The sequence below is a fragment of the Panthera pardus genome, unplaced genomic scaffold (genome assembly GCF_024362965.1).
Source record: "Panthera pardus isolate Hobbes unplaced genomic scaffold, ASM2436296v1 HiC_scaffold_24, whole genome shotgun sequence".
Lineage (NCBI taxonomy): Eukaryota > Metazoa > Chordata > Mammalia > Carnivora > Felidae > Panthera > Panthera pardus.
The window spans coordinates 73,299,039-73,311,189 of NW_026526810.1; the positions used below are offsets into that span (position 1 = coordinate 73,299,039).

The following is a 12,151-nucleotide window of genomic DNA, read 5'->3' on the forward strand; positions in this document are numbered from 1 at the left end:
AGTTTGTTACACAAGAAGCAAGAAAGCAAAGGAGAACAACAGCCATCAAGAACATAAGTTAAAGATGGTATGTTTAAATGTATACTATTAATGACTTATAACATTAAATGATTTATGATTAATACAATCCAAGAAATAAGAAATTTTATGAGTAACAAATATGCTTCAAAATTTTATAATGCTTGAAAATATCCTTGAAAATTTAAAGCTTGAAAATATTATATGCTAATTAACTTGGATGTAAATTAAAAAATAAAAATAAATAACAAAAGAAAAAAAAGAAAAAATTATCCATTAATCCTAAAGATAAGGAGTTCCTTCCATACTACATTAAATGCAGAAATTAATTTAACTCCATGCCCTATACTCCCCTCAAAATTAAAACTTATTAGAACTAAAATTTTTAGAAGTACTTTCTGCCTTCAAAAAAATAATATACGATCGGGGCGTCTGAGTGGCTCAGTTAAGTATCTGACTCTAGATTTCATGATGTTACAGCTGTAAGATCGAGAGTCACATTAGGCTCTGTCCTGGACATGGAGCCTGCTTGAGCTTCTCTCTCTTTCTCTCTCTCCCTCTCACTCTGCCCTTCCCTGACCCCCGCCAAACTCTCAAAAAAAAAAAAAAAAAAAAAAAAAAGACTAAAAAAATAATATATGATCAACCTATAAAATTTAGGAAAAGAGACATAATTAAAAAAAGAAAACTTTAAGTCAGCCACAATTCTACAACAAGCAATAGCTACTGTTAATTTGGAAAACATACACATATATTATGTACACATATGAAGAGTTTAGTAAAAAACTAATTCCATTTTTTTGTTTTTATTAGTGTGCTATATATACACATATATTTCAATTTCTTTTTAAATAAATAGGCTCAATGTTCTACTTATATTTACTCTAAAGCTGCTAAAGTTCTGGCAAAATTATTATTTCAAAGTTTTAATATTTAAATTATAGTATCAAGTGAGGTTTTTAAAAAAATCTTGCTTCAATATTCCATAAAGAAGAGAGCTCTAAGAGTATACAGTTATAAAAATAAACAAAGCTCTTTACTGAGTTTTTCAATTTGCAAAGACTCCTCAACTAACCCTGGTTCATTGAGACTGCAGTCATCAACATGGGTATACAAAGAAGTCCAGTTCTGTCCATCTTTGGATACCTGGAAAACCCAATTTCTCAGTGCAGACCTTCCATAACCACGAGCATGACGAAGTGTATATGCTGATGGTATCACCCAGAGACCCAGATCTATGGCAAACCAGGCATTCTTATCATCATTGCTGTGGCAATTTAAAGCTGAATTATCACGACTTAGTATGTCTTCTAAGCGGCCATAAGGTAGATTTCTTCCTTCTGATGATGTTACTACTACAAGTCCATAAGCAGCTGGATTCACCCATTCATATGCAGTTCTAAATAAAAGAAAAAAAATTAAGCAGTTAACACTACTAAAATAACTGTATTTTGTTCATATCAGTTTTCCACATAAAACTGTATTAATTTTTAAAAATCCTACAATTGACAATTTAGACTTTTTTCTTCATAAAACATAACTGTGATAGTCTTAAATTTAATCTCTAAGACAAAAATTCCTTAAACTGAAAGACACTCAGAGTAGTTAATAATTTTACTCTACTACCAAGAATTTTTTACCAGGTGAATGTTTTCACTCTACATTAAATAGCATGACTTACTTGGCATTTGTCCCAATCCAGTAAATGATTCCATTTTCATCAAAATCATGCTGGTGCCGAAATATAAAATTTTGGCCTTCTCTTAATTTTCGAACAAAAACAAATGAAGATCGGTCAAAATCATACCACTGCTTTGCTACCTACACCAAAGAAAATACAGGAGACACTCACCTTAATAGGGCTATTTTCAAACGCACTGCCCACTTTTTCCTGTTCCTTCAATGTGATTTATTTTATTATAACAAATACTCATTAAAGAATATATGGGGGAAAAAACCAGAAAGATACAAATTTCTACAACCAAAGTACCCCACACTATTCATATGATGATACACTACTTCTTTGATCCATTATTTCAACTGATAGAGTAAAAAACATCTGATCATACTGTACCGTAACATTTTTTCTTATCAGTTTTTATATTTATACATTTTATATAGCTACATAATATTCAAATAAATGGAAATAATTGTAAACCTGATATTCCTTTTTGAGTAGCATCAAGGTTTTGTTCACTATTTTAGTGACAAATGACACTAAAATGAGTCCAATACACATCTTTACGAAGAAACCATTTGTAGTATACAAAGATTATTTTCTTAGAATAGAGTCCAGGGGTGCCCAGTAGCTCATTTGGGTGAGCATCCAACGCTTGATTTCACTTCAGTGAAGATCCCAGAGTTGTGAGAGTGAGCCCCTTAAGATTCTCTCTCATTCTCTCTCTGTCTCTGTCTCTCGCTCTCCCCCCACCCACCCACCCACCCACCCACACACACACACACACACAAACAACAGACTCCAAAAAATGGAATTACTAGGTCAAACCTTGTATTACCATAAATCTACACACATATTTCCCTAACTACTTTTCTAAAGGATTAAACCACAGCAGAGAATGCCTATTTCACCATGGCCTTGCCAAAAACTCACCATTTTTAAGAGATACTGTTCCAGAGATTCAACTGTAGCTAAGGGTTCCATCTTCAACATCCTGCCAGTCCTGTCTATCAATGCAGTTTCACCAGGTGCACGTTCCAACCGAAATCTTAATCTTCTTGTAAGTATCTGTGCAAAAATTATCAAAATGCTTCAGAAAATACACTGTTTTTCTCTTAGAATTATAAAAGTGAGACATGTTCTCAATAGTAATTGAGAATTATAAAAGTACAACCATAAAAGGATAAATGCCTGTTTTCTATTAATTTTTTTTAAAGAATCACTGAATAAGTGACACGGGCTTTCAAGAAAGAAACAAAATTAACTACATACGCAGATAATTTCTAAACAACTTCAAATATACACGGTTTAAATAAATCATAAAATAATTTAACTTAAGTAATGCATTTCTTACAAGTTACAATTTTCCAGTTAAGTTAAAAAAAAAGTGGCCATTTAGCTAATTTATTTCTTTAAAGATAGTCATAGATTATTTGATATATTCTAATAAACTTTCTTTTTTTTTTTTTTTAAGGTAGGCTTTATGCCCAATGTGGGGCTTGAACTCATGACCCCAAGATGATGAGTTGCATGCTCTACCAACTGAGCCAGCCAGGCATCCCTATGGCTAATCAACTTTTAAAAACACACAATAGCTATCAATCCAATACATTTTAGTAAGCAAGTATGAAACTAGAAATTTAGGTAGTTTCATTGCTGTTTAAACCTTAACTAGTTCCTACAGACGTATAATCAAATACTTATATGGACATGTGGGTAGCAATTTAGACTGCAAAATTAACATACAGCATTATTACTAGCTTTCCTGTCTTTTTAATTTGCACAGTCTCCTAAAATGAGAAGTGCATAATAAAAGATGTTGGTGCTCCTAGGACTGTATAAGGAGAATTTCCAGCCACTGAGACTTATCTGCCTCGTTTACTTATCAAGGGTAAAGCCTTCAAAGGATGCACTGTGGCATCTGGCTAGCTGAGTCGGTACAGCATCCAACTCTTGGTCTTGGGCTTTTAAGTTCAAGCTCCATGTTGGGTACAGATATTACTTACAAATTTTTTTAAATAATAAAGTAAATAAAAACAATGTACCACAAAGGCCCTTACCCTTCTTTACTATTTTACCTAAAATAAAACACAAAGTAGAACTTGACATCTTGACATTTAATCTAACACCATGTCAGGCACACTAACATACTTTAACTCCCTAGACAAGCTCTCTAGTCTGGGAAACTAGTGGCTTTGGTAACATTCCTGGGTTCTTGGGGGTATGGCAAGATTTTTGCCCTAGAACACACTGTCTTGGCAAATACAGATTCTTAGTTACTTATTAAAGGCTTTATTTGAAAGAGAAAGCTTTCTATTCCATGCAGTGCAATGCAGGATAGGTTGGATAAAGGCAAGATTGAGCCAAAATGACCAGCTAAGGAATTCTAAAGTAACCTACAGAAGATGTAATTTCTGTCTATTCATATCTGCATACCAGATACTAAGAAAAGAATAAAGGAATGAATGAATGTGAATGTCAACCAAAAAACATTTAGGAAAATAAAAAACGTTTTGTAAAACCCATTGACAGATTTCCCACAGAATCAATAATAGCTAAGGCAGGCCATCTGGCTTTAACCAATGACATTAAAAAAAAAAAAAAAAAAAAAAAAAAAGAAAGCAGGAAAAAAACTGTCCTTGAAGTATTCTCACACTTTCTCATCTGCTGATACACATAGAAATGAAAGGACTTAACTCCTAATTCTAGAACAAAAGGACCCATTTATTTCCTGCCTTTTCCACTGATAGCCTTTTTCCACTTACACTGATCAAGTATGATTTACAATAAACATTTACTGAAAACCCATAGTGATTTGATCAAATTAAAAATTGAAATATTAATAATTCAAGAGTCATTAAAAAAAACAATCAAGTGGCTTTACGGTTAGTCTTTAATGAGTAAGCAGAATCATTACAGACTGCCCTTAAATGTATTCAGCAATAATAGTGCCTGCACTTTTCCTGGTTACCTGCAGGTTATACGTAGATCCAGGTGTATCATACAAATGGAGAGGGAGACGTTCAATAGATTCAAGTACAGCTATTAACTTCCGAATTAATGCAACTGCTGGTCGACTATGAAGAAAAAAAATTGTTGAGAGTGTTTATATAATTTCATACCCAAGTTCATAGAGAAACTGCAGTAACCAACCTCATGTAGACCCCTAGTTTCTTTATGAGTGTAAAGAGAAGTTTAATTTTCTATTAGACTAAATCTAAGCAAGCAAAAATACTCTCATAACTCAATTTCCTTCATTTAAGAACAAAATATTTCAGGGCACTTGGGTGGTTCAGTTGGTTAAGCATCTGACTCTTTTTTTTTTTTTTTAACGTTTATTTATTTTTGAGACAGAGAGAGACAGAGCGTGAACAGGGGAGGGGCAGAGAGAGAGGGAGACACAGAATCTGAAACAGGCTCCAGGCTCTGAGCTGTCAGCACAGAGCCCGACGCGGGGCTCGAACTCACAGACCGTGAGATCATGACCTGAGCCGAAGTCGGACGCTTTAACCGACCGAGCCACCCAGGCGCCCCAAGCATCTGACTCTTGATCTCGGCTCAGGTCATGATCTCAGGGTCATGAGATCAATCCCTGCACTGGGCTCTGCTCTGAGTGTGGAACCTACTTGGGATTCTCTTTCCCTCTCTCTCTGTCCCTCCCTGGCTTGCATGTGCATGCTCTCTCTCTCTCTCTTTGTCACAATCAATCAATAAACAAGTAAATAATAAAATATTTCATTTACAAGACTTATCAACTGCATTCAAGGTAGACATGCAATTTATTTTTTAAAGTTTAAACAATTTTATTATTTAGTATTTGATACATATAAAAATATACAAAGCAGCAATGTTTGGAAAATGGTATTATTTGTTAGCAAGGCAACACTGGTGTAATGCTTCTGAAAAATAACAATTTGTATCAAGGACCTTTAAAGATCATTTACAGTCTTTAACTCAGTAATACCACTTAAAGGAATTTATGTGAAAAGATGTTCCCACTGAGATAAGTATATTTTAGTATTAGCAATAATTTCTAAAGAGCTAAAATGTTTAATGCTGTAATGCTTCAATAAATTACTATTCACCCATAAAACGAGGTGATTCATTTAAAATAGTACCTAAAATTAATGAAATGAATTTCATTTATTATTTTAAAAATTCAATCATATTCAAAAGTAAATAAAATAGTAAAATGAACCTTCATCAACCCAAGACCCAGCTTCAACAAATTGATTTCAATTTCCCCACCCATTTCTCTCCATCCAATATATTTTGAAGAAAATGCCAGTGAACATATTTCATACAGAAATATTTTGAGTATGTATCTCTACAAAGGAAGAATTCTTAAAAAACAAAACTCATTCTCACACCTAAAAATGAATGAACAATTATTACTTAATATCATCAAATATTTAATCAGTGTTCAAATTTTCAGTTATATAGTGAAGAGGTATCTAATTTCTTAACTTTTTACTTAGGTGTAGATGACACACAGTGTTACATTAATTTCAGACATACAAGGAGGCATGTAATTTTATTAAACTGAGTAGTCACAGCTGCATTCATAGCAGACATGTAATTCTTCTTTTATTCCATAAGATTAAAAAATGCTTTAAAAATCTTTCCTATTATTATACACTTAAAATATAAAGCTACACTATTTATTAAATTTAAAAGTTCCTGTTTTGTATATAAGCACTATAAGACTCTACTTTAAAAAAGAAGCATACCTACTTTCAAACACTGTAAACAACAAATAAAAACAAACTGGTGATTTACCTTTCATCATCTTCATTTTCACTAAAGGCTGTTTTAAAAACGTTTATTCTTTCTACCAGTTGACTACAATCTTGTTTCATATCTAAATCCACAGTCTAAAAAAAAAAAACCAAAAAGAAGGAACAAAAAAATGTTTTCAGGCTGCTACCAAAATTTATCAAAAACACACACTACAAAGATGAATAATAATACTGTGTATTATTACAAAATTATCAATATAATCTGGCAAAATCATTTTTCTTTCAATTAAAATTCTTTTTAGTTTATGATTAGTAGGCCATGGCTAATAGATTTTTCTTCCTCCCTGAATGTTATATAATGGGGTAGCAATTATACTGCTAAATTAGCTTTTCCCAAAGTGTAGTATGCAAGGTGATTTCAGATTACTAACAAATGAACATTTTGCATTTTAACAATATTATATACTTTAATGAGCATTAGAAAATACTAACTGGTATATTAAAACAGTGATTTCACAGATATTACTAAGTGGTGTGTGAATTTAATCAATATAATTTTAATAAATAAAATTAATGAATGGTATATACAACTTACAGAAGTTAAAGTGAATTTTAAGAGTGTATACCACATATAGTGATTAAGAGCAAAAACTAGGGGTGCCTGGGTGGCTCAGCTGATTGAGCACCCGACTCCTGATTTCGGTTCAGGCCATGGTCTCGCAGTTCATGAGATCGAGCCTTGTGTTGGGCTCTGCACTGAGAGCATGGGGCCTGCTTGGTGGGGGGGAGGGGTGGGGGGTGGGGGGAGGGGTGGGGGGTGGGGGGAGGGTCTCTCTTTCCCTCCCTTCATCTCTCACATTATCTCTCTCTCTCAAAATAAGTAAAAATGTTTTAAAAGAAGAGCAAAAACTAAAGTGGAAAATAGAATTGAAATAGAAGGCGACTTTCACTTTTTATACTTTTGTCAGAATTTGTTACAATAAGTATATATGGTATGTTTTGTTACAGGAAAATTTTTATCACAATAAAGAGATATTAAAGGTAGACTAAATTGTAGACACACATTAGGTTATAACAAATACTTGTCAAATATTCAGAGTAACTTCCTAAACAGTCATGGCTCATAAACTAATTTTATGCAAATAATCTAAGTACTTATGAAGATCTACAGAGTAACTTCATTTTAAGAAGCAATCAGAGCAGTGAATAATGTTAAAACATAGGCCAAAGTACATGTTTTGTTAAACAAAACCTAGAACAAACTATAAGTGGGAAACTAAAAAATCTAAAAAGATTCAATTACTGAATTCAACTGGCTCAAACTAACGACACAACAAAGGAAAGGCTAGAGAAATTATAAATAACATTAACTTGGTTTTTAAATATTTCTTACAAAACACTGCTTTGCCAAAAGTGCAGTTACAAATAATTTTTTAAACTACACAGTCTGTTCTGTGCTACTTTGTAAACTTACATTGTTTAAAACAGTAAGAAGGGCTTGCACCAACCCACTACTGCACATTTCATATGGTGAAATTGTGTTTTCATCCTTCAAAAGTACAATTAGATTTTCTAAAGCTGTCTTCATTAAATCTCTCCAAGTGTTCTCACTCTCAATACACTAAAAGAAAAAAAAATTTAATGAAGACAATCAAAAAAATAAACAGGTTGTAATATACTTAATTTATCACAGTATTAACTGCCAAGAAAATAAGTCAGATACTAAACAAGAATAAGTTCAAATTATTAATGTAAACGATCTGTACGAGAGTCAGAAAACATTTTAAGGGTCAACTATAAATATTTCAGGCTTTACAGGCTATTTGGCCTCTGTCACACCTATTGAACTCTGCCCTGCAGCCACCAAAGCAGTCACAGACAATATGTAAGAGGGAGCATGGCTGTGAGCAATGTAACTGCTTTTGGATACAGTCATTATTTTATATAATTTACATGTATCAGAAAATACTACTCTTATGATTTGTTTTCAACCATTTAAAAATGTAGAAACCATACTTAGCTCACAAAGCCATATAAAATAGGTGGCAGGCCAAATTTAGCCCATGTGTGACAATTTGCTGACCCCTAATCAATACCTAGAATATAAAGGATAAAGGGGAAAAACTAAACAAAGAACAATGTGTGCCATAAAATCTAGAAGCTAAATAACATACTTGTCTATTTGTGTGAAGTTCCCAAGATGACTCTAATTGAGTTGCTATGTTTCTGAGCGTTACCACTACTCCACGAGGCATGCTTTCAACAGCTTTGAAGTGGTCATCATATAAATCTCGAGCCATAGTTCGTACCTACCAAATGAAAATTGCAAATGTGAATTTTCGTTACAATTAACAGTTTTAACAAAGTTTCCCTTTTTTTTTTTAATTTTTTTTTTTTTAATGTTTATTTATTTTTGAGACAGAGAGAGACAGAGCATGAACGGGGGAGGGGCAGAGAGAGGGAGACACAGAATCGGAAGCAGGCTCCAGGCTCTGAGCCTTCAGCCCAGAGCCCGACATGGGGCTTGAACCCACAGACCGTGAGATCATGACCTGAGCTGAAATCGGACACTTAACCCACTGAGCCACCCAGGCGCCCCAACAAAGTTTCCCTTTAATTTCCCTATATGTGTGCAACTTTTAAAAGTAAGATTTTTGTGCCATCACCAACCTCCAAAAAATGTTACTACTTCTACTCATATATGTCAAAGGTTCTAATGGCTGTAAAAGTACTATAACTAGATTTAAGCAATATCAAATAAAAGAACTCACAATTTTAATTTTTGGTTAAATTTTATAGTCATATAACAAAGAGGAGCTTATTTCACTTAAACCAATTTGAACAACCTGTAAATAATTAACTTTGTTCTTTTTTATAAAACTAGCCTGATTATGGTGAACCATATAGAAAATATAAATAAGCAAAAAAACAAAAACAAAAAAACCAAACCCAAAAAACTAAAATGTCTGTAATTCAATCAACCAACGTTAAACCTTTTTAAATTTTTTTGTTTATATGATTTTATTTTTTTAATTTACATCCAAGTTAGTTAGCATATAGTGCAACAATGATTTCAGAAAGAGATTCCTTAATGCCCCTTATCCATTTAGCTCATCCCCCTTAATTTTTTTTAAACTTAAAGACCTAACTGGTTTTTATTCAATGATTCATGGATCAGGCAGCTTTCCATCTAGTAAATAGGAGTTCCCTCAGAGTTGAACCTTTTAACATTTTGTGGTGTATTTTAGGTTTAATTTTTTTCTATTTATAGTATTCACACAAAATATATATGACACTTTTATTTGCATTACTTAATCATAAGGAAGAATGACTATTATCGGTTTGGGCACTAGTTATCTCTCATTTAAGTTAATGTTATCTGAAAGAACCCATTTGTGTCCCAGGCTTGGGTCTGATAAAATTCAGTACATAAGAGCCTTTAAAAATATTTGCTTAGGGGCGAATATCAGTGTCTCAGTCGGTTAGGTGTCTGACTTTGGCTCAGGTCGTAATCTCATAGTTTGTGAATTCAAGCCCCATATTGGGCTCCACATTGACAGTGCAGAGCCTGCTGCGGATTCTGTTTCCCACTAGCTCTCTGCCCTCCCCCACTTGCATGCTCTCTCTCTCTCAAAAAATTAATAAAACTTAAAAAAATTACTTAAATAATGTAAATTTAGGACTTATGTAATTTCATTAAAAACAAACTAACCTAGCATAACTCTAATGTGATTGAAAAAACTTCACTCCTGAAATGAATATTACTTTTTCATTCTATTTTGGTGTGCCTTTCAGAATTAAAAGGAAAATAAGTTCTGACTAGTAGACAAAATTTAAGAAACTACTCTTTTATAAAACAGTATTAACAAATAAAAATGAAGATTAAAATAGTTAAAATTATTTTTACCTAAAATCAGTTGATACGTACTTTCATACCAAAAGAATAGCCATATGGTCAATGAGGCTATTCCTTGATTTACTACTAATACTACTGATTTCAAGAAACTGAGCCAAAATTACTTATTTTTCAAGAAAATGAAAACAGGACTCAGACTATGTTCTTCTTGATTTACTTTTCTTCTGTAGTGTGAAATTTCAGTACCCTGTGAGTCTAGATTTGGTTGGATAACATAACCCATAAGGAATTGCAAGAAATTCCTGAGACAGCTCAGTGGTAGCTTTACAAGTATTTACAGTTGAGGGGCACCTACATGGCTCAGTCGGATAAGTGTCAGACTCTTGATTTTGACTCAGGTCATGATCTCACTGTTTGTGAGATCAAGTCCCAAGTTAGGCTCTGCACTCACAGCATGGAGACTGCTTGGGCTTCTTTCTCTTTCTCTCTCTCACTGCTCCTCCCCAACTCATGTTGTCTGTCTCTCTCTCTCTCTCAAAATAAACTTTAAAAAAATTATAGTTGATCCTCATTATTTGAGAATTCTATATTTGTGAATTCAACTACTCACTAAAATGTGTTTGTAATCCCCAATTCAATACTCGCAGTGCACAGTCACTTGTGGCATACACAGTGCAGCAAAAACTCGGGAGCTGCCTCACGTGCATGTTGTTAGGTGAGGTAAACAAGGTAATCTCTACCTGTAAACAAATGTCATACTTGCTTAAGCCCTCATACTATAAACAAGTATCTTTTCTACAGTCTATTTTGTGCATGTTTTTCACATTTTTGTGGTTTTGTTGACTTCACTGTTTAAAATGGCCACCAAATATAGTGCCTGAAGTACTGTCCACTGTTCCTAAGCACCAGGCACATGTGCCTTATGGAGAAAATATGTGTGTTAGGTAAGCTTCATTCAGGCATGACCGTGCTACTCAACACATGTTCCATGTTAACAAATCAATAAGACACGGGGGCACCTGGGTGGCTCAGTCGGTTAAGCGTCTGACTTCGGCTCAAGTTACAATCTCACAGTTCACAAGTTCAGGCCCCGCGACGGGCTCTGTGCTGAGAGCTCAGAGCCTGGAACCTGCTTTGGATTCTGTGTCTCCCTCTCTCTCTGCCCCTCCTCCACTCATGCTCTGTCTCTCTCTCAAAAATGAATAAACATAAAAAAAATTTTTTTTAAGTAATACACGTATGGTGTCTTTGAACAGAAAGACACATAAAAAACAAGGTTATGTATGCATCAGTTACAAAAATGTGACCTCATAGGAACCTAACCCTGTATTTTCCCAAAGAGCAATGGTTCAGTATTCACAGAAACTTTAGTTAACACAACTACCATGAATAATGAAAATGGACTGCATTTAGCTGAAACTCCTTTTAGCATCTAATTGCTATCTTCAATTGAGTAATTTCTTCCTCAACTGTCCTTAAGATACCCTGAATTAGAAAAAATTTCTGGGATGCCTGGGTGGCTTAATTGGTTGAGCGCCTGACTCTTGATTTCGGCTCATATCATGATCCCAGGGTTGTGGGATCAAGCCCCACATCAAGCTCTGCACTAAGCATTAAGCCTGCTTAGGATTCTTTCTCTCTCTCTCCTTCTGCCCCTCTTCTCAGCTTGTAGTCCTTCTCTCGCAAACAAACAAACAAAAAAAACACATACTTAATGGATAGAATTTAAAAATCAGTATTGTGATTTTGAAAGTGGAGTCAGTAAACATTTGCTCCTGTATCTTTTTGAAAGAATTATTTCAGAGGTGCCTGGGTGGCTCAGTTGGTTGAGCATAGGACTTTGGCTCGGGTCATGATCTC

General features: G+C 34.0%; 1 protein-coding gene across 6 annotated transcripts in view; it reads right to left on the reverse strand.

Moving 5' to 3' along the window:
* The window catches only part of HECTD1 (HECT domain E3 ubiquitin protein ligase 1), a 91,222-nt gene that overhangs the window by 32,340 nt on the left and 46,731 nt on the right, over positions 1-12,151 (reverse strand). For all 6 annotated transcript variants that reach the window (XM_019428068.2, XM_019428066.2, XM_019428065.2 and 3 more), the window contains exons 16-22: positions 8,610-8,744; positions 7,910-8,056; positions 6,476-6,570; positions 4,668-4,773; positions 2,630-2,764; positions 1,700-1,839; positions 1,094-1,417 (exon numbers count right to left, since the gene is read on the reverse strand). In XM_019428068.2, the coding sequence (XP_019283613.1) occupies positions 1,094-1,417; positions 1,700-1,839; positions 2,630-2,764; positions 4,668-4,773; positions 6,476-6,570; positions 7,910-8,056; positions 8,610-8,744 (1,082 nt within the window). The remainder of the gene's footprint in view (positions 1-1,093; positions 1,418-1,699; positions 1,840-2,629; positions 2,765-4,667; positions 4,774-6,475; positions 6,571-7,909; positions 8,057-8,609; positions 8,745-12,151) is intronic.